Below are 23,820 nucleotides of genomic sequence, written 5' to 3' on the forward strand. Positions count from 1 at the left end.
CTTTACTATTAGAGTCTTGTGTTTTTAAGTGTAACATGTTTTTCTTGTAGTGTCTCAGCAGTATTCTGATTCTGTTCGGGTCCATCTCTGTAATTTGTTTGAGTACCCGTCTTCCTTTGACCAGACTTTTCTTAACTCTTCATTAAGATCCAATGTACTTTATACTTACACACACCCCAAAAGATACAAATACAGCAACAATAACTTGCACAGAATTCTGTTTTCTTTACACACACAGCTGTACTTCCTTTATTTGGAATTATTGATTTAGTACCAGAGTGAATTGTAAAGGAATGCATTGTCAGTTATTTAGAGTCTCAGTAGGCAACAAGTTTAGTCCTGTATGTTAGTGCAAGTATTTGTACTGCAGCTTTTAAAGAAATTAATGCTTCAGTTGAATTGGTGTAACCTAGGGAATTAATGCAGCTCTGCATGCAGCAAACTTTGCAAGAAATTATCCATAGAACAAATGTAGTTTGGTTCGCATAGACTTAGTATTTTATATTAAAAAATAAAAACTGATGTTAACATGCATTTCTGCCTTGCAGAAAATATTACAGTTAATTTAATATTTTTACAGCTAGGTAATTTACTAAACAAATTTAGACTGTGTCAGTGCTTGATATCACTGATATGTACATGTAATTGAATGTACATTCAGAGTGCCTCTCACCGCTCATCAGCAGAAGTCTGGAACCATCAATCTCAGTGCAATGTGTTTGTTTTGGAAAAAGAAAAATTGTTTAACACCAGGGGCAGGATCCCTGAGTGTGAGCCAAGTAACTTGGCACCTGGGGAATCAGAAAATGTGAGAGAGATTCAGTAACTGGTATTTGGTGGCTGTATTATCCTCAAAGAAGGAAGGTTGGTGTTTTGTATACAGGGCTCCAAGTTTTCCCTGGACAGTAGTGACTTTAGTCCTCCAGTGTGATTGTACATGATATTTGCATATTGGGTGGGGGCATAACAAAAACTCTTCTTGGCTGTCGGGATAGTTCTGTACCAGATTACAGTGGTTGTCTCTCTGCCCATTACCCAGAACCTTGCACAATTTTTCCCCTCTTGCAGGGACCTGCTGTGTGACAGCTAAGCCAGACAGGTAACAGGGATGTTGATGGAGAAGCTTAAGGAGAGAGAGCTGATTGGGAAACCTGAAAATTAAAAAAACGAAAGAGAAAAAAAAATTTCAATTTCAGCAAGTGGAGCTACTTCAGAGAAGGACCTCAATGGTGATAATCTTCCTTGGGTGACTTAATCTCCTATCATAACTGATAGACACAAATTATCAACATTTGAACAATGGTGCATTTTCTGTCTTTTTGATGTTATCCTCAGAAAAAGTTCTATAGCACTTGGCATCATCTTCTGAATGCTGCATTTCTCTGTTGTAATATAAAATGATGTTGCAGCAGTTGCTTTGCAGAAGGTCTCTCACGCTGGTCACTGCATTCAAAAAGGAAAAAAAAAAACACAAACACTTGTATAAATAAACGCTATATCTGCATATTCATTGCTTTCACCTGACATAAGATGATAATACACAAATGGCAAGTAGGTTATTGAAAATTTTGTATTTGTATGCACATAAGACATTTTACTATAGCGATTTATTAACCCCTTTACCTAATTCAGTATTTACTGTTCATCTTGTCTTCCCCAAAAGTACAGATTTACTTTGATCTCATTCAATGACAAGCTTCCTTGCAGCACTTCTTGCTTGTTTAAAAATATTGTGATGTGATTTAATTTATGTTAAAAATACCACAAAGGCATAACAATGATCGAGTTGGGGACTTGAATAATTTTCCTCTAATGGAAGCAAGATGAAGTAGGATCAATTACCAACATACTGGCATTTAACAAGAGTCCTACCTTGCCTATCTCTGCCGGGGTTTTTTTTTTTTGTCTGTGGACATTGCCCAGTTTCATAGATGCTGATTCTGTGCATTTTCCATTCCCCTATCTTCAAGGAAGGAGAGCAGCCACAGAATTGCTCATTCTTAGTCCTTACCGCCATAACCAAATGACCCCAGATCATGTCTGTCATTCAAATATACCCCTCCAAAAAAAATGTTCCAGTACCTTAAACTGTAAATGTCCAAGAGTAACAGTTCCAAGTGGAACCTCACAATAAACCGAGGATTCCACCCTTTGGCTTTGCCAATATTATGAGGCAAAGAACTTCTTGAAATTCCAGGCAATTGTATCCAAGTGAGATTTAAAAAAATATTTAATATCAAATATATGAATAAACTATTTATTAAGCCATGTAATTAATATTAGAAAGCTAATTAAATCAACTAACTGAAAGAAAAAATTTCTTTATAAAAATATATTCCACACACATAATTCTTAAATATATAAACACCCACAACATTAAATAACCACCTACTGATCTGAAATGCCCCAACATAATAGTCCATCTCCTTTCCTTATTATCCAAGATCTTATGCTTGTTAAGAGCGGAAGCACCAGTCTTAACCCCATCAATGCCTATAAAGGTAAAATAGGTACTTATCAAATATCACAAAGATGTAGCACTGGCCTTTGTTTCCAAAATAATGATGATTGACCTACATAAAAAGTATCATAACCACAAGTTGCCAGATATGCCAACCAGTCAATACAAGTGATCAGACTATATATGCCATCTATCGCTTGCTGCATTCCCCAAAAAAATCTGTCAGTTGTCAATAGATACCAATCATTTAAAATAAAATATTAGTACCATACATATTTAAAACTGCAAATTAAAATGTCTTCCTAGTAAACCTTATATTTATAAGTCAATATGTAATTCCTAGATGTAGCTAGTGCCTAAGCCTTAGCCACCTCAATTACTTCTTTATCATAATATTTTGGCTAAAAGTCTCCCTTTCAGTAAATGGATTTCTGTATTGTTTACATCTGGATCATTACATCTCCTCCTAGCCCTCAAAAGCTGTGATATGATGGGAGTGGCAGCTGTTAACATGTACTAGACAGTTTTTATGAAATGACTTACAAAACTACTTGTGATAATATGCACATCTAAAAATCAATATTAATCATACTTGGCAGTAAAACGTAATACCATGTTTGTTCTTATTTAAATATTCCAAAAACTCTGCACACTCCCCCTTCAAACATCATCACCAAAATGTAATATTCCCCCTGTGTTATATATCTGTTTTTTGGCTAATATGTATGTTTCCTCAAAAAATTCCATAAACAAATATGTGCATGAATAGGGGAAAATGAAGCATGCATAGCAGACCCAGTTAAATGCAAAAAAACCATTTCTCATTAAGCTAAAAAACATTTTTTGTAATATGTGTTTAAGTAGTTGTATAATAAACTTGTTAAATTCTTCAGAATATAAATCTGTTTTAAACAAATATTGTATAGCCTTGAGTCCCCCTTAATGGTGGATGCTAGCAAAAAGGTGTTCTTATCTAGAGTACACACAAGATTAGCATTCCTAAACTCCAATCCATTTAACATATTTAAAAAGTCAGTAGTGTCATGCAGCCTCACTGGTATAACTGCCAGCAATGGCTTTAAACATTTTCCAAAAGATCAAAACAAGGTTCTGTTATGGACCCCTCTCCTGATACTATAGGTCTCCCCAGTATTGAGGAAGCTTTCTTGGGTTCCTGTCAGTTCAGGGAAAAATCATTTAATCGAATGACATTTTCAATGCAATTACATCGAACATGCCATTTATTGAAATGTTAATACTGAGATCACAGTACAGTGAGGATGGGGAAGTTTGCCCTTTTCCCCACTGTAGTGCAATCTCGGAGTTGGTATATATAATTAGCAGGGAGGCACAGCTCCCCATGTGAGGGCAATTCAATGAATGGCATTTACAATGAAGTGCTGTTTGTTGAAGTGATGGTTTGCTGAAGTGATACATACCCAACTTCCTCATGAATCAATCATCTGTTGGAAAGGATCTTCCACCATTAATTGTTGGCTCAATACAGGGGTAACAATACCTTCTGACACAGGTATTTGAAAGAACTCATCAAGCTGTTTTTTAAATAAAAAGGTTGGATCCACTTATTGATATGTATTCATATCTGAGAGCTGCTTAAATGCCTCTGTTTCTTAATCCAGTTTAGACCATATAGCAACTGCTCCCACTTTAACAGCATTCAATACAAACACTTTCTCATTATGACTCAAATCCAATAAAGAGTGTGTGCGCACATACCTATCTATTAACATCTGTATAATTAAATGTATTTGAATGAAAATATCCAAAGTCAATAACTCAAAACTTTAATGTTAATCTGTGTCATTTATATGTAATATTGATGTTGGTTTTAAGTATTTCTGAGGTCGTGAGGGGGCAAGACCAGTATGCATGAGTTTCAGGACACATGCCCTTTCCCAAATCTTTCCACGTGGGGCTACGGGGACTCCCTCCCTCCAAAAAAGCTTGCTGTATGTAGATAGAAGTAGTAGTCTTTTCATTTTAGAGGCATGTTTGATTTGATATTGTTTTTAGTGATATTGGTTTAGATACTTTGTATTGTAGATAACGTGTAGCTGAGATTTAAAAATGCTTTCTCTCTGTATCTATCCATATATGTGTGTGATGATTTTCATTGAATGGACCTTTCATCAACAGCCCTTTCATAGAAAACATTTCATTGAAAGTGTTTCCTCAAAGGAACCAGTAATTTAATGTCATGTCAAATAATCAAATCTAACCAAATGTGTATATCCCAAATAAAATGCACACCAATAATTATGTCAAAGTAATGTATATCAAAAAGATATTTACATTGGCAGAGCACCTCACTGGCCCTGTTCAAGAGAAATCTTGATGAGTGGATGGGAAATAGAAAGTTCACCCTGGGGATCAGGAACTAAGGTCGGGTGGCACAATGCCGGGGTAGTCCTATGGGCTAGGCTTGTAAAGGCTCCAGGGCCATTAGCCTAGTACACACCTATGAACATTTAATATTTAGAGAAATTTTAGACCGTTTGTAGAGAAATTAAAGGTAAGTTAGTCTAATACAGAAAGGAATTGTAATATGAACTGAGGGAAAAACTGGCTTTATAGTATATTTAGAGAGAAAGTCAGGGAAGATAATTAGATAGTAAGAACTTAAGTGAAAAAAAAGAGAGTAAGAAGGTGTAAGGAATGAAAAGGTACTTGTTCACATTTAGGGATATAGTTTATCCTAATTTTGAGCAAGAACTGAGCCAGATTTTAGCTAGGAAGTCTTTCAGAGTGGATTTGAAAGATGAGATGGATGGTGTAGACCTGATGGATACAGGTAAGGAACTCCAGGCTTTAGCAACCTTGTATGAGTACAGACAGTGCCCAGCAAATTTTCTAAGTCTGTAGACAGACAGGAGTTTTTGGTCACTGGATCACGACTGAGAACATGGTTGTGTAATTTTATAGGTGGTAAGAAGTTGTGTGTATGTTAGTTGATGTGGCAGTTGTAACCAATTTAGGCTTTTCAGTGCAGTAGTGGGTTCTGAAAGAGCTATGTGCTGCAAATTTAGCAACTTTGTTATAGCATTGTTAGCATCCCTAGTTTTTGATGAGTTTTTCTTCTGGCATTTTGTATATGCAGGTCAAATGTAAGATTATCAATCGCTATCACCCCCAATAGTTTGCCATGAGAAGTGACTTCAATTGTTTCAAGAAAGAGAGGACTTGAAATTTTGTTTTTTCTTGAGAGAGATTTTGGGGGGAAAAGTAATAGTTTGGTCTTTTTTGGTTGAACAGGAGTTGTGTGTTATGAAGCCATATTTCAGTGGCTGTGAAACCTTTGAGTAATTTTTTGGAGTTACACCATTCTGTCATATATGCAAATAAGAGTGGAATTATCTGTGTATTTTATTAGGGTGGCCTGTTGTGTGGAAGTTAGAGAGTGTTGGTGAAAATGTTAGGGAGGGGACCAAGGATAGAGCCTTATTGTACACCCATGGTGACTGGGAGGTAATGAGAGATTGTGGAGTACCATTTTACTGACTGATACCTATTGGACAGGTAGCTTTTGAACTACAGAAGGGCGGGCTGAGAAATTCCTAGTGAGGACATTTGAAGTAGAAGCTTGCTATGACACACTGTGTTGCAGGCTTTAGACAAGTCTAGAAATAAGGAGGGGACTAGTTTGCCATTATCTCTAGCTTTATTGACAGTATCTATACAAGTCAGAAGGGCAATGCTAGTAGTAAAGGAAGTACAGAAGTTATGTTGTGTAGGATATAGGGGTTCTTCCTGCAGGAAGTAGTCTAGCAATTGTTTTTGAATGCATTTTTCAAGTATTTTGGTGAAGGGAGATAAGATTGCTATAGGTCTAAAGTTATTAATGTCTTTTGAATTTTCTCCTTTGTACTGAGGGATAATGTGTGACTTTGTCCCAAGAGAAGGAATGTGGGATTCCTGGGTTGGCCTAATTATAAGAATTGAGACAATATAAATAATGCTATTGGCTGCTATTTTTAGGTACTCACTTGGAAGGTTATCAGCTGAAGAAGAGCATGGTTTATGTTTGTTTGAGTAGTTTTATATAGGATGTGGCCACAGGTTTGAAGGTGAAAGTGGATATGGTGATATGTGGCTGTTGAGCAGGGTTGGGATTAGATATTGAGGAATCCTTGGTTAGAGATGCTATACTATCTACAAAATAAGAATTGAACACTATTGCAGTTTCAAGTGATGAGTTCTCTGGAGAGGGGTTTGGATTGAATTTTTGGCCAGGATATAAGATTTCTTTAACTGAGCTCCAAATTTTTTTAGGGTTGTGTTTAGTATTATTCTGAAAGTTATTATAGCATAGTTTTTTGTCTTCATTTATTTGCTCTTCAGTCCTATTATGAAGCATTCTGAAGTTTTCAAGATATTTAAGTGTTTTATATTTTTGTCATTCTTTCCATGCTTTTTTTTCTATCCTGAATTAACATTCTACTCTTTTTGGATAGCCAAATTATATTATTTGTTTTTAGTCTCTTTATTCTAGGAGGTATAAGGCTATTTTAGGATGTTTAGAAAAGTTGTATTAAATTCAATCACAGCATCATCTAAGGGGAAGACTTTTAGAAAGTTCCTGTTAATAGATGATAGTGTAGTAATGAACATTTCTGGCTTAAACTTGGAATAGTTATGTGTTGTTCTATAAATATGTTTAACTGTATGTGGGAGACATCTAGTCATACAGATTGGGAGATGATCACTGAGGGACTCTGACATTGTGGCTGTTGTGGAGTATTTGCTAGGGCTTGATACTAGGATCCAGTCTAATAGAGAATTTGATGTCTTGCTATAATATGTGAGGCTATTAATTGTGTGAAACCATGTACATTCTTGCTAGATGTAGGGGAGTTAAAGTTTATGTCCAACCAATTTACATTCACATCACCTAGTATTTTTTTCTTGTGAAAATATTATGAATATCCAGTGTAGGATATCTTCCAGTATAGCTGTAGTGTCACTACCAGGGAAATAATACATATTTGTTTATAACTGTTTATTTTGAGGAACGCAACAATAAGCTCTGATGAACTGAATTTTGGTGTTGGTTTACTGTAAGGAAAAATGTGGTACATTTTGGGAAATATTAAAACAATACCACCATCTTTCCTGTTTAAACGGTCATTATGGATGATGATATAGCCAGGAGGTATAACTTTGGAATTGTTTGTTGCATTGAAGCCAAATTTCAGTTACAGCAAAAACATTGGGCTTATGTTGGGTGAGCCAGGCATGTAGTTCAGCAGTTTTATTTCTTATATTTCTAACATTTATTGCAGCAAAAATTAGATTACCAGGGTTGTGAATTGGCTGTTGAACTGTGTGGGAGAGAATTATCTTTGTGATCGTTGTGGTAAGTGGGGCCAAGATTAGGGTATATATCTCCTACTAGAAGGTGCATACTTGTTTTTTGGAAATGATTCTTGCACTTCATTTTTGTTTGGTTTGAGTTGAAGTGCAATTGATCAGCCTATATTTGGAATAAAGGTGAGGGGAAATATTAAATAGAAATGTGTGGAGAGTGTAAAGAGGAAGTATGGATAGGTAACTGGGACAGAGTTGGAGAGATGTTGCGAGATATTGAATCGTGGTAGGATGAAAAATAGCACAGGAGAAGAAGAGAGGATAAATGGAAGGGTAGCATAATTAAGTATAGGTATCTATATTTTATAGATATCAGGTGAGGAAGTAGCAATGAAGAAAGAAACAAAAAGTTGCAGGACAGTATGAGGTAAAGTGATGGTGGATTCTGAGGGCTTGAAGAGGATGGGTAAAGAAAGAAGTATTCTGTATAGAAGAAGAGATGTAGGTTGTCCTGGTATCTTGTCTGGAATGAAAGGAATATAGGAGCATTAAAGGCTGCAGTATGATGATATAGTCAAAGTAAGAAGAAATGAGGGTTTATTCGGGAAAAGAAAAAGATGCAAAACCAATCCTACACACAGTGAGGTGCATGGAACCAAGAAACATCTAAAACAAGCCAGCATTCATTTCCATCAGCATAAAAAACTTCAGAGCAAGCAAACCAGTTTCAGCATGTGCCTTCATCAGTGCACATGGCTCACAATAAATGTAAATCTCAAAGAAAGCGCAAGGGCTCCACAAAAAACAGTAAACACAAAAGAAAAACGAAGCCCAGAGACGTACACTTGATCAGATGTGGGCTGGAACTGGACAAAGGAAAAGAAATTGCATTTATAAAATAAGATAACTCCAATACAGCTGATAAAGTTAAGAAACAAAAACGTATAGTTTGAGTGTTAATGTGTTTTGATGGATATAATAAAAGTGATTTTTTAAGTATTTTCATTTCCACGCTGTGTGACTACACTGAGAATTAAGTAACTGAGCAGTTTCTGCTGACTGGGAGCTTTATTGTATGTCTCTGGGCTTCATTTTTCTTTTGTGTTCACAATATATGTAGACACAACTTAGTCCACACATTTAAATACAGAAGTATTCATTAACATCCCACCCAAATCACTGGTTAAACCATCAAAATATATAATTTAACCCAGGCAGAAACAGAGCACCTAACCTGACAATCCAATCCCGTTCCTTCATGGCCAGTGCATCCTGCCAGCCCATCTTATTCAGGCCAGTAAAGATAATTTTATCAGTAGCAGTAAATCTAAAATTGGCTGTTGGATGCTTAAAGTATATTTATATAGAGCATTAGGCATCCTACAATTTTTAATGTTGCTAATAAGTGCAAGCACCCATCTTTTGAACTGTCTGGAAATTTTGCCAACATAAAAGACAGAGCAACCACAGATAGTTAAATAAGTCACCCTGTCAGAGGAGCAAGTATTAAATGAAAGTATATTTTAAACACGTGATGTGTTTTCAGAGGAAAACTGTTTAGTTTTACAAATAATAACACAGGCTGAACAATTGACACATGGAAAGCAGCCCAATAGTATACCCCCATCAATGGTACATTGCTACTCAGATAAACCTGAAACACATTTTTTGTAATGATTTAAATAGCCAACTATCATCAGTTTGGGAGGGAGAAAGGCATTTGGGAATGGGGCTAAAAATTAAATACAGATAAGAATGTAGGAAACAAGAAACAAAAATGTATGTATAGAAGTAGTAGGGTCAGAAGGGGCATTTGGAGTAAGTCACAAGTGAAATGTGTGTAAGAAGTATAATATTAGAGCAAGAGTGGTGTGTGGGAATTGGGGGTAGGATAGGGGAGTGAAGTGGAGCTGGGTGGGAATTGTGGGTAGAAGAGGGGAGTGAAGTGAAGCTGAGTATAGCGGGCTTCCCACATTCAGGTCAATTTATAAGTGAGAGCAATCAGTTTATAGCCAGAACAAAGCAATTAAAGAGATGTGAGTTAAAGAAATTGTCTGCCATTTCCTGAGACTAAATAACTGGTGCATGCAGTGTAGTCTTCTGGTCAAGCAAAATGGGACAGTGACCAACTTAGTAAGAGGTCTTTAGAGTGCAAAGACTATTTTACAGAGAATTTTAATCACAGAACAGACGTGTTTAGCTGATTAAAGTTAATACACTGCAAGGTTCTTCACACTAAATATGCTTACATTAAACAATGACAACATTGTCAGTAAGCTTGTAGGTGTAGGGCCCTGTGGCAGTGCTCCTGCAATATTGTGGTAAGATGTAGTGACTGCAGGTTCTGAAATGAAAGAAAGGGAAAAAAACTCTACTAAACTCCAGCTATACTGAGGCAATAGAGTTAGTATGTATTATACAAAAAAGAGATGGAGGAAGGATCACCGTAAGTCAGAGCAAGAGAATTTATGGGAAATATAAGGGTATAGTGATAGTAAGACAGTTTATGAATGAAAGTGCAGATTAGTTTTTGCAGGAACTGTACTGATAGAGAACCACAGTAATGCAGTGTAAAGATACAGCTGAATCAAGCAAAGTATCAGAACATAGCACTACACCATCACTTAGAAAACATTCATGGGATTCACCAGTGTGTGTATGTATACATATATATATATATATATATATATACACACATACACACACACCAGAACACCAGCAACCTCAGTAGGACCTTGTTGAGTTTAATCCTGCTGGCTGCCAAAAAAGCAATTACTAGAAAATGGAAATCCAAGTCTAAACCAACAATGCTAGCAATAGTAACTATAGTAACAGAGGTAAAAGAACTGGAAGTAGGATCTTCAAAACAGGTAGGAGCAAATTACACAGAAAAAATGGGAATTGTGGGAACAATACATGCATACTAATGTTTTGGAGGAGGAATGAGGTTTAACAGAAGGCAGGAATTGAATGAGCTATGTAATCTTTGACAGCATATTGAATATTATATGTGATGTATAATGTTTGCAAGTGAAAATGTCCATTTTCCTTTATATAAATGTATGATTACCTATGTTATAAGTACAATTCAATAAAAATTTTCTTGTTAAAAAAATAACTTTATACAAGTACACAGAATATTAACAAGTGACCATATGGAAGAAAAACAGTAATTAAAACTAATTGAAGTTTTGCATGCATTAGAAAAATGGTAGAAAAAATGTGGCAAGTTTTGCAAGGGAGTATGTGTGAATGCAAACAGTAAAAAATGTTTAACATCAAGATCTAGGCACACAAGGTCAAGTGGATATATTTCTGTAAGAACAAGATGCTTAAGATAAAAGAGAAAAATATAAGAAATGCAAACGACTGAATTATAACTTTGAAAACTGAAATAAACTGGATGGACACACAACATGTGGCAAAGATCAAGAAAAAAAATTTATAGACATAAAATGTAGTTGAGTACATCATGCGTATTAATAAACTATGCATAGATTCTAAACTTTATTCTCAAGCACAACAGATTGTAGATATATTTACAAGATGATATGCAAAATAGTTTGTCTTCACAAACGGGAAGTAATGTATGCTAGTAACATCCAGGTAACACTGGATACTGAAATTAAATTAGACCATATTTAAAAAAGTTCTACATAAACTGGACCCAAACAAAGCACAGAGAGGAGACTGCATTAGTAATAATGGCCTGAGGACACTTCAATGTGAACATACAGTATTATTATGTCTGTTATTCACTAGGTCATTTAAGTATGGGAAGATTCTTCAAGATTGGAGACATGTACTTGTTAAATCCATCTTTAAGTGAAAGGGGAATACTACAACCCAGTGTCTGAATCATAAGTTTATTTTTGCAGTAGAAAAATATTGGAGAAAGTTATTACGGATAAATTGTCAAATGAAAAGGTTGGGACTTGAAACCATATATCAGCCTGCATATGTTGAAATTAGATCTCTAACTCCTTGTAACGTGATGTTCTATTTTAATATAATAATTAAGTGTTTTAATTTATATAAACTTACCTTCAGACTTTGAGTCATACATAAAATTGATAAATTAGAACAACTAGGCATGGGTTACAAATTGGAGCAACATAGCAAGTATCATACAGCAATTGGGCAGGTGAAATTCTATGTGACAGTCAGGATGTCCCACAGAGCTCTGTCCTAGGCCCATAGTTGTTTAAGTTATATGTTTCAGATCTATCTTTTTTGTTTGAGGAGTTCTGTAGTTTGCACACAAATGACTTAAAAATTAGTACACTTATTACATGTGATACAGTGAGGGTATATTTTCAAAAGAGCTTGACTAAATTGACCATTTGGACATAATGATAAAATGCTGATAAATACATAAAAAAAGCACATGACATTTGGGAGACAAAGTGCAAAAGGTGAATATGTAATACAGTACACATTGACTGACACTGTGGATTTGTTTAAGGACTTGGGTAAATGGTAGACCCAGCTTTCCGTTTCTGATCATATCAACTAATTGTTTAATGATAGTTATTAAGCTATAGGCAGTATTAAAAAAAAAAAAAAAACTTTGCTAGAATCTCCCTGTGTTCTGCTTAACTGTAACAAAAAAAATTATGCTTGTTTCCTGCCTTTCCTGTAAATAGTCTAGTCCAGATACAGATTTGCTATATCCAGGAATGTTTATAAGCTTCTGAGCCCCCCAAGCCTGTCTGTGTTGGAGGGAAGCCTGCTAACTTATCAGTGGGAGTGGCAAGCACTAGGTAACCTATCTATCACATAAGGAGTGGTTTCTGGCCCAGAAATTGTAGTTATTGGCTGTTTGGGCAGTTTTTACATCTCTCTCAACTTCCTGATTTAAAAGTCCACATTTGCACTTGTCCCCCCCCCCCCCCTTCCTGTAACTAGTCTAGTCCAGATACAGATTTGCTGTATCCAGGACTGTTTGTAAGCTCCTGAGGCCCCCAGCCTTTCTGTGTTGGAGGGAAGCCTGCTAACTTATCAGTGGGAGTGGTAAGCACTAGGTAATCTATCTACCACATAAGGAGTGGTTTCTGGCCCAGAAATTGTAGTTATTGGCCGTTTGGGCAAATTTTCCATATCTTTCAACTTTCTGATTTAAAAGCCTACATTTGCACTTGTTTCTTTCCTGTAACTAGTTTAGTTAAGCTAAAAATTACTACAGCACTCAACCTTCCTCATTACCTAGAGGAAAACAGTTTTTGTACTTACTCTCTTCGCTTGCTTAGAGAAAAACAGCTCTTGCACTCACTTTCCTCACTTATCTAGAGGAAAATAGTTTTTTATTCAGGCATGTCCAAGGGTCAGCTCCCAGTGTTCTCTCCTGCCTATCTGATGGATCTGGACATCTTGGGGCAATGTAGCAATTGCCTCATGTACACAGACAACCCTCTCCTCCTACCACCCAACACTACAACCTGTGAGAGATGCACTTATCTAGCCAAAATGGAGGTAAAGTTCTCTCCAACCAAGACTGAACTGGACAGTGAAGAGGAGAAGGTAAACACTTGTACCATACCACACTCATTACATAGTCCCACTAAACCTACACCACCAAAATCCACACATAGAAACACAAAAACATTTGTGGAGGCACTCAATAATAATCTGCTCAAGCAGCAGAGACCTCCAAAGCAGAAATGCAAGCAACCTCAACCCATCAACACAACTCAAATGACGAATAGCCCACAGACTCAGTGTGCCACTCAACCACAGTCCATAAGGAAAAATAACGTACCCAACACACTAGTCATAGGTGACTCTATAGTCAGGCACACTGATGTCCCACTCACCAGGCGAAACAAGGAGAAGGTTACTGTCGGCTGCCTGTCGGGTGCCAGGATCCGCCACATAACCCACGCACTCGGGTCACTCCACAAGTACAAATATGACTCTGTCATTGTCCATGTTGGTGTGAATGACCTGAGACATACCTCCCTGGACTACATGAAAAGAGACATGGAAGAGCTCTCCGATCTTGTAGCCAAGGCAGGTATGACCCTAGCCCTGAGTAGCATCCTGCCATCACCCAGAATGATACCGCAGTACAAGGACAAAATGACTGATTTCAACAATTGGCTAAGCTTCTGATGTCATTCTAAGGGGATCCAGTATCTGTCTGCCTGGGACGACATGGTCGACAGACCATGCTGCTTTGCCAGAGATGGCCTGCACCTGTCACCCCTGGGATTCCAGATACCGACTAAGGCTCTCGCCACCCCTATAGTGCCTTTTTTAGGCAAGGTTCAAATGACAAATTCACCACCGTAACAGGAACAGGCAAGCAAAACCTGAGGGTAACACAATGCTAGAAGTCTAAATCTCAAATTGTACTCCCTTGAGGCACTCCTTAAAATGGAGAACATCGATATCTGTGCAGTGACGGAGACCTGGTTCAAGGCTCCAGAGAGCACCCCTGCATTACCAGGCTATAACTCATACCATACTTTTCGGCCACCTACCCTGGACCGGAACACCAAAGGTGGAGGGCCCTCAACCCTTCGGAGGACAAATCTGTGTATCTTGAGGCGTTTGGCTCTCGTCCTTCCACCTCCTGGGTGTCCCCCTTGACCCCCTCATGCAGGTGGTTGCTAAGAAGGCATAGACAGCTCCTGATTCAGTGGACCCCACTCCCAGGAGACCCTCTAAGTTCATAACAGCTCCAGCAGACAAACAATTTTTAACAAAAGGAGTTTCTGTGGATGCTATGGTGGTAGCTGCTGCCACTAAGAAGGAGTTAGCTGATCCTTCAGTGCCTGTCCATCCACCTAACAAGGAATCTAGGTCCATGGATAGATGCAGGCGGATGTTCTCGTCAGCGACATTTACCATGCGTTCGCTGAACTACCTGTGCCATTTTACTCGTCTTCAAAGGGACTTGATCAAAGCGAGTGAAATGTTAAGGATCCTACAGCTGCGGGTTTCCAAGATAAGATGAACACGCAGCTGGCTACCCTTAATTCCATAACCAACTCCTCCATGCTCTTCTTTCTTACGCGGCTGATGGAGCGAGCAGAGCCGCAGGGACAGGTGTGTGCCTTACGTGGGCATGCTCTGGATGCGGCTATGCAATTTTACGGACCCCTTCAAGGCGTCTTTCACGAACTCCCCTTTGATGGATCATCTCTCTTTGGTCCTCAAGTGAAAGAAACCTTGACTAGGTGCGAGACTGATGGCAAGACCCTTTCTGCCGTCGGTCCGTTTTCTACTCCTTCCAGGCCTTACCCCAAAGGCCAGAAAGGTGGAAAGATGTGGTTCGTAAACAATCTCAGGGACTTCGCCTGGCGACAGAGTCGTTCCCACCAGAGGCAGAGGTGGGAATAACAATGGTAGACGTCGCCCTAGGGGCAGGGGGTCCATGAGAACCAGGGCATCGAAGCCTTCCTGACAAACCCTTTCAGCATCCCTGAGGTGTTGCCCGACTGCCCATCTTCGGAGGCAGTCGGGGAAGATTGTCACTGTGCCCAGAAGCCTGGCTATCCTGACTCAAGACAAATGGTACAGTCCATCATTTCAAGGCTATTCTATCCCCTTCTTCGCTTTCCAAAGCAGTCAAAAATCCCTTCCAGATGTTCCACCGCTCAAAGGGATCTAGCAGTTTTGGAGATTTCAAAACTGCTTGCAAAAAGAGCAATTCAGCCAGTTCCAGCAGACCAGCAAGGATCCGGAATCTACTCAAGGTTCTTTTTAGTTCCAAAGAAAACAGGGGACTGGAGACCAATTTTGGATCTCAGTGTCTTGAACAAATCAGTCAAGAAAACAAGATTTCGGATGGTCACGCTGCAGTCCATCCTTCCCCTTTTGGGCAAAGGAAACTGGATGTGCTCTATAGACCTTCGGGATCGTGCTATCACATAAAGATGAACAGACGCTCCAGAAGATTCCTCCGCTTCAGGCTGGGAACCAGTCATTTTCAGTTCAGGGCCCTGCCCTTTGGTCTCACCACTGCCCCCTTGGTGTTTGCAAATGCATGGCAGTGGTAGCTTCTCACCTGAGGGCGACAAGGATTCCAGGTGTTTCCATATTTGGACGACTGGCTCCTCACAGCTCCCACCAAGCATCTCCTTCTGATGGCCAGAGATTACACTTTTCGCGTTTGTCAAAAGCTGGGTATTTCAATAAATTGCAAAAAGTCTGTTTTGTCGCCTTGTCGTACTATTACCTACATAGGCGCAAATCTAGATACAATAAACATGTCTGCAAGGCTAACACATCAGAGAATATCAGACATTCACAAACTGGTATCACTCCTTCTCAACAACAGCAGAATCAAAGCCAGGTTAGTTCTAAAGGTGTTGGGAATTATGGCAGCGGCCATACCTCTGCTTCCATTAGCCAGATACCACATACGGATCCTTCAGTGGATGCTTTTACTCAATGGTCATACCAGGAACTTCCAATGTCTCACACCATTGTGATCACATAGCGTGCAAAAGCATCTCATGTGGTGGATGTCTTCCCCAGCTCCTGTCGGGAAGACCCTTTGTTCCACCTCCTCCGGTTGCTACTCTGACAGCGGATGCCTCCCTGATCGGGTGGGGGCATTATCAGGGCAGGACAGTCCAGGGCACATGGCAACCAAGCGAATGCCACTTGCACATAAATGTTCTGGAGATGAGAGCAGTGCTTTTAGCGTTGCAAGCCCTTCAAGACTCTCTTCCCTTGGGAACAATTGCAATCAGACAGACAATATGTCTGTAGTGTGGTACATCAACAAACAAGGCGGAACCAGATCCATACCCTGTGTCGAGAAGCACTCAGACTGTGGCAATGGGCGATTTCTTCTCAGCGGTTTTGATAGCAACGCATCCCGGAAGTCCAATCATATTGCGGACAAGTTGAGCAGAGCTATACTCATGCCTCACGAGTGGTCTCTGAAAGACTCTGTAGTGAGAGAAATTTTTCTCAAGTGGGGTCAGCCTTGCTGCGATCTTTTTGCTACTCCCCAAAACAGCAAGTGCAGAGAATATTTCACCCTATTCCCTTTACCAGGCCAACCCAGCAGAGACGCTCTAGTCCAAGTTTGGCCCCGGGGACTTCTGTATGCATTTCCTCCTTTCCCACTGATCTCTCAAGTAATACAGAAAGCTATCGCTCAGAAGGCCTCATTGATCCTCATTGCTCCTTATTGGCCTCGACAAGTGTGGTTCCCCTTTCTACATCGTTTTCTCTTGGGCGACCGTGGAATCTGGACCCTAGTTCCAGATCTTTTGATCCATCAGTCGGGTCAGTTTCATCGCTCCCTCCCCTCTCTGAACCTCACTGCTTGGTTCCTCCAGTTCCAACCTTAGCCAGGCTTCCTCAATTATCTCACTCTGTTAGAGATATATTGATAGCTTCCATAAATCTTCCACTCGAAAGATTTATTTGAGTAAGTGGAACGCTTCTCATATTGGGCTCAAGGAAAGGACATAGATCCTTTCACGCTTCCATCCAACTAGTCCTTGATTTTCTAGCTGAACTCTTCCATGCAGGTTCATCTCCTCTACACTTAAAGTTCAATTGGCAGCTATTTCTAATTTTCATGTGGGTATTTCTGAATCTGCCCTAATGTCCCACAAACTCTGCAAAGCCTTTTTGAAAGGAGTTTTTCTTCTCAGACCTCCTATAAGAAATCCTCCTTCTCCTTGGGACCTAAATTTAGTTCTTGCTTCTTTGATTCTTCCCCTTTCGAACCTGCAGCTTCCTGTTCTTTAAAATTATTATCATGGAAAACTCTTTTTCTGGTAGCTATTACATCAGCTAGAAGAGTTTCAGAGCTTCAAGCACTCAGCTGTCATCCTCCTTATCTTTTGTTTCATAAGGACAGAGTATCCTTCTGAACTAACCCGTCCTTTTGCCTAAAGTGGTCTCGACATCAAATCTGAATCAATCCATTGATCTACCAGTCTTTTTCCAGAATACTCCAATAGGTCTGAACAAAATTACACTGCCTGGATGTTCACCGTCAATTGAGGTACTACTTGGATAGAACTAAACAGTTCAGAAAATCTGATCAGCTGTTTGTCTCCTATGCGGAGAGCAGAAAGGGACTTTCAGTTTCAAAGGTATCATTATCCAGATGGCTAACATCATTGATTTCCCTTGTATATGAGATTAGACATCAAAAGCTGCCTGATAAACCTAAGGCTCATTCCAACAGAGCTTTGGCTACTTCTTTAGCTTTCCAAGACAGACTGCCTATTGACACCATTTGTGCAGCGGCTACTTGGGCTACTCCTCACACTTTCATTTCTCATTATAAGTTGGATTTAGCTTCTAGGCATAGAGCTAGCTTTGGTTCCACTGTTCTCAGGAGTCTGTTCCGTTAGGCCACCGGGACAAGGTGCTAGGGGCGGTCCCATCCAGCAAGAATGAAGGCGAGATAGACAACTTAACATATAGAAGTTATGTTCTTACCATAACGTTCCATGTTAGTTGTCTTCTTCTCGCCTTCTTCTTGCGTCCCACCCTCCTTCCCCCTGGCCTGGACAGACCTAGAGGAGTTGTGATTGTGACCTCTCTTTCTACCACCTCTTTCTTAGACATATGCTATTATGCATATTTCCTGGTTCAGGATGTAGGTCACCCTTCTTTCTTCCTGTTGTTAGAGGTGGATTCTTTTTACAGTTATTCTGTTACTATTATAAGCTGGGGTTAGCTTACAAACGAGATCTGAGGTAACTCTCGCCTAGCATTGTGGGATATAAGGGGAGCCTCGAGGCGGTGGAACCAACTCTCGAGCTTTTAGAGTGGCCGAGTCGGAGCCGAGGTCAGCTCCGAACCCATCCAGCAAGAAGAAGGCGAGAAGAAGACAACTAACATGGAACGTTATGGTAAGAACATAACTTCTATTTATTAAGCTATAGGCAGTATTAAAAAAAAAAAGAACTTTGCTAGAATCTCCCTGTGTTCTGCTTAACTGTAACAAAAAAAAATTATGCTCGTTTCCTGCCTTTCCTGTAAGTAGTCTAGTCCAGATACAGATTTGCTATATCCAGGAATGTTTGTAAGCTTCTGAGCCCCCCAAGCCTGTCTGTGTTGGAGGGAAGACTGCTAGCTTATCAGTGGGAGTGGTAAGCATTAGGTAACCTATCTATCACATAATGAGTGGTTTCTGGCCCAGAAATTGTAGCTGTTTGGGCAGTTTTTACATCTCTCTCTCAACTTCCTGATTTAAAAGCCCACATTTGCACTTGTCCCCCCCCCCTTCCTGTAACTAGTCTAGTCCAGATACAGATTTGCTGTATCCAGGACTGTTTGTAAGCTCCTGAGGCCCCCAGCCTTTCTGTGTTGGAGGGAAGCCTGCTAACTTATCAGTGGGAGTGGTAAGCAGTAGGTAACCTATCTACCACATAAGGAGTGGTTTCTGGCCCAGAAATTGTAGTTATTGGCTGTTTGGGCAATTTTTCCATATCTTTCAACTTTCGGATTTAAAAGCCCACATTTGCACTTGTTTCTTTCCTGTAACTAGTCTAGTTAAGCTACAAATTACTGCAGCACTCGGCCTTCCTCATTACCTAGAGGAAAACAGTTTTTGTACTTACTCTCTTCACTTGCTTTGAGAAAAACAGCTCTTGCACTCACTTTCCTCACTTATCTAGAGGAAAATAGTTTTTTTATTCAGGCATGTCCAAGGGTCAGCTCCCAGTGTTCTCTCCTGTCTATCTGATGAATCTGGACATCTTGGGGCAATGTAGCAATTGTCTCATGTACACAGACAACCCTCTCCTCCTACCACCCAACACTACAACCTGTGAGAGATGCACTTATCTAGCCAAACTGGAGGTAAAGTTCTCTCCAACCAAGACTAAACTGGACAGTGAAGAGGAGAAGGTGAACACTTGTACCATACCACACTCATCACATAGTCCCACTAAACCTACACCACCAAAATCCACACATAGAAACACAAAAACATTCGTGGAGACTCTCAATAATAATCTGCTCAAGCAGCAGAGACCTCCAAAGCAGAAATGCAAGCAACCTCAACCCCTCAACACAACTCAAATGATGAATAGCCCACAGACTCAGTGTGCCATGCAACCACAGTCCATAAGGCAAAATAACGTACCTAACACACTAGTCATAGGTGAGTCTATAGTCAGGCACACTGATGTCCCACTCACCAGGTGAAACAAGGAGAAGCTTACTGTCAGCTGCCTGTCGGGTGCCAGGATCCGCCACATAACCCACACACTCGGGTCACTCCACAAGTACAAATATGACTCTGTCATTGTCCATGTTGGTGTGAATGACCTGAGACATACCTCCCTGGACTACATGAAAAGAGACATGGAAGAGCTCTCTGATCTTGTAGCCAAGGCAGGTATGACCCTAGCCCTGAGTAGCATCCTGCCATCACCCAGAATGATACCGCAGTACAAGGACAAAATGACTGATTTCAACAATTGGCTAAGCTTCTGGTGTCATTCTAAGGGGATCCAGTATCTGTCTGCCTGGGACGATATGGTCGACAGACCATGCTGCTTTGCCAGAGATGGCCTGCACCTGTCACTCCTGAGATTCCGGATACCGACTAAGGCTCTTGCCACCCCTATAGTGCCTTTTTTAGGCAAGGTTCAAATGACAAATTCACCACCATAACAGGAACAGGCAAGCAAAACCTGAGGGTAACACAATGCTAGAAGTCTAAATCTCAAATTGTACTCCCTTGAGGCACTCCTTAAAATGGGGAACCTCGATATCTGTGCAGTGACTGAGACCTGGTTCAAGGCTCCAGAGAGCACCCCTGCATTACCAGGCTATAACTCATACCACATTTTTCGGCCACCTACCCTGGACCGGAACACCAAAGGTGGAGATGTGTCCATATTCATTAAGGATATTCACACCTCCAAGCTAGTTACTCAGCATAATGCATCCAAGGTTATCCAAGTGCAACTAACTCTGGGCAAAACTGCAGTCCAAACTGACGCTTGCTACAGATCTCCCACCATGCCCCAGGATTCCCACTCTTCTTGATATACTGGAAAATATTAGGGTTCAGCCAAACACCCTAATAATGGGTGATTTCAACTACCCCACCATTAACTGGGAAAACTACTCATGTACCAACTCCTTTGCTCAATGCTTTCTGGAATTCATAAATTCCAATGTCCTGGATCAACTTATCCACACCCCCAACAGGGGCAACAATATCCTAGACATGGTCATTACCAACATGAGTGACCGGTATTCCACACCTGAAGTCAACTCCTCGTTGGTCAGATCTGACCATAAGCTAATCACCCTAGATATCCACATCCCACCCCCACTCTCCATTAAGGAAACCATGGTAAAAAATTTCTCCAAAGCCAACTTCATGCTTCTTAAGACAGAAATGGCAAACTTCATGATGCCCCTGCAGATAGACAGTACAGTTATGACTGCTGAATCCTACACAAATGCACCCTATAAGCACTTACACAAGTGCATGGATCATGCTATCCCAAACAGAACCAAGACGCTATCCTCCAAAAAAAGGAAGCCAATCTGGTGGTCCTCTGCCATAAATAAACTCTACAACAGAAGGAAGAAATTGTTGCAAAAGAGAGTAAAATCCCATGAGTGGAGGAGCTCCCTGGACAGCCTCCGTAAGAAGCTGAGATCCCTTATAAGATCCTCCAAAGCTAACTATGAAAACAAAATCACCACTGATTCTAGGGACAACCACAAAGCATTCTAGAGCTATGTCAAGAATCTCAGTAGCAACACCCAGATCTGCTCTAAGTTACAGCACAATGGCATGAATATTACAGAACCAACTGATATTGCCAACATCCTGTCAGATAGGTTCAGTGCTAACTTTACCCCCTCTCACCACCTAAAAGGCCCATATCTATACAGGAAGAATGCAGAGTCCCTGTAATCACAACTACGCAGGTAAAAGCTGAACTCTCTAAAGCCAAAAACACAGCATCCATGGGAGGACTGGACAACATCCCAGGCTGTTTTTTATACGAACTTCAGAACGAACTGGCTCCCCACCTAAGCACCATGTTCAGTCATAGCCTCACGTCAGTCTTTGTGCCCACTGAATGGTGCACAACAACAGTTATCCCACTCCACAAAAGGGGGATCCACTACTGATCCCGGGAACTATTGCCCTATTAGCCTGACGAGCCTGGTCTGTAAGGTCATGGAACGTATCATCATGGAACTCATAAACAAAGACATTACTAACCTCCAAACTCTGGACCCCACCCAATTCGGGTTTGTGAAAGGCAGATCATGCCTCCTGAACCTGATCAACTTCTTTGAGACAGTCACCAAAGCTGTAGACGAGGGTAAGGTGGTTCACACAGCCTATCTTGACCTCACCAAGGCTTTTAACACCATCCTCCATTCTGGAATTATAGCTAAACTCACTAAACTAGGTATAAATCCTTATGTCACAAACTGGCTCACTGACCGAACTCACATTGTAAAAGTTGCAGACTCCAAATCTGACTTCAAACCAATGACAAGTGGAGTACCACAGGCTTCAGTCCTGGGACCTCTCCTGTTTGGTGTCTACTTCTTTGAAGTACAAGCTAACACAGAAGGCCTTTGGCTAACAAAGTTCGCAGGTGACTACAAACTAGGAGCCATAGTCGAGTCCCCAAATGATGTGGACATCCTACAGAAGGGCCTCGCTGAGACAGATGCCTGGTGTCAGAGCCATGGCATCAAGGTCTATGCCAAAAAGTGCATTGTCATCCCCTTTGGTAAAAACTCTATACCCATGAATTATCGCATAGGCGTCAGTCTACTTAATGCCGAATGTGTGATAAGAGACCTTGGGACCCAGGTTGACAGTAGTCTCTCCTTTGACAATCACATCACCACAGTAGTCAGGAAATCCTTCTACGTGGTACACCTCATCACAGAAGGGTTCACATCCAGGAAAAAAGAAGTAATTGTTCCCCTCTACTCGACACTGATTAGACCCATTATAAAGTACAATGCCCCTTTTGGAATGTACCTCACAAGACATCTGCGGCAGCTGGAAAGGCCACAGAAGTACCTCACAAAGAGGATTACTGGCCTCAAACAGATTCCCTACACTGACCATTTAAAAAAACTCCAGCTTTACTCCGTAGCATATCGCCTAGTCCGAGGTGATCTCTGCCTACTATATAAAGCTATGTCAAACCCAGAGCTGTTGGACACGCTACACCTAAAGAAATCCCAATCCCTCTGAGCTACACGCTTTAGGGACCTAAACCTTGTCACTGCATTAAACAGGACATGCTGGAGGGATAGATTCCGGTCCCAGAGACTTCCCATACTCTGGAACAAGCTACCCATCTATGTCAAGATAAGTTCCTCATTAGCACTTTTCAAGAAAAATCTTGATGAGTGGATGGGAAATGCACCCCAGGGATCACTTCTGTGGCTCTGCTTAACAGGGGCACACGAAAATAACTTTCTTGGGTAGAGTAAGCCAGGGAACCTTTTTGGCTAAGCTTATTTAGGCCCTTGGGCTGATAGCCTAGTACCTACCTATAAAGCCTACAAAATCAGAAGTGATGAAATAATTATAAGTTGCAAAGACACAAACTTGAGTACATAATAATATGGAAACCTTATTACATTTATGAGTAATTGTTCTAAAAAGCTTATCTGATGTTATTAATCTTCGTTCATGCCTTACTGATGGGTTATCAGTTCTGTCCTCGGAACTGAGCCGGCCTCATACCAAGCTCATGTCAGCCAAAAACTCTCAAGCCAAGATCCTACCCATAATGCTCTGCTCCCTGTTACCTCAGATCTCATTTGCCATGTTGCTGTACAGCCGTGTCAAGCCACACTCTCTCAGCTAAGTGAATAATTTTTTTTGAAGTTTTTCTGTTAGTGTTTAGAAAGTTTTCAGTTAGTTACTATCTCTATCCTCCTACCCTATTGCAACTTTGAGACTCTCTCCCTCTAGTAATTTTCCTTTTCTTACCTTTGAGGTAATTCTCCATTACCATCATTAGTAATCCTCCTCCTCTCCCTTTCTTACCCTTCTGGGTAGTTTTCTTAACCTCTTGGTATTGTTGTACTTCTCC

General features: G+C 40.3%; 1 protein-coding gene across 1 annotated transcript in view; it reads right to left on the reverse strand.

Moving 5' to 3' along the window:
* Positions 1-279: 279 nt before the first annotated feature.
* Positions 280-23,820, reverse strand: part of MAP3K19 (mitogen-activated protein kinase kinase kinase 19) — a 387,232-nt gene continuing 363,691 nt past the window's right edge. The window contains exon 6 of the mRNA XM_044074941.1: positions 280-1,443. Coding sequence (XP_043930876.1) covers positions 1,359-1,443 — 85 coding nt within the window. The 3' untranslated portion in view covers positions 280-1,358. The remainder of the gene's footprint in view (positions 1,444-23,820) is intronic.

Source organism: Protopterus annectens, chromosome 6.part0 (genome assembly GCF_019279795.1).
Source record: "Protopterus annectens isolate FY-2018-M chromosome 6.part0, PAN1.0, whole genome shotgun sequence".
Classification (NCBI taxonomy): Eukaryota; Metazoa; Chordata; order Ceratodontiformes; family Protopteridae; genus Protopterus; species Protopterus annectens.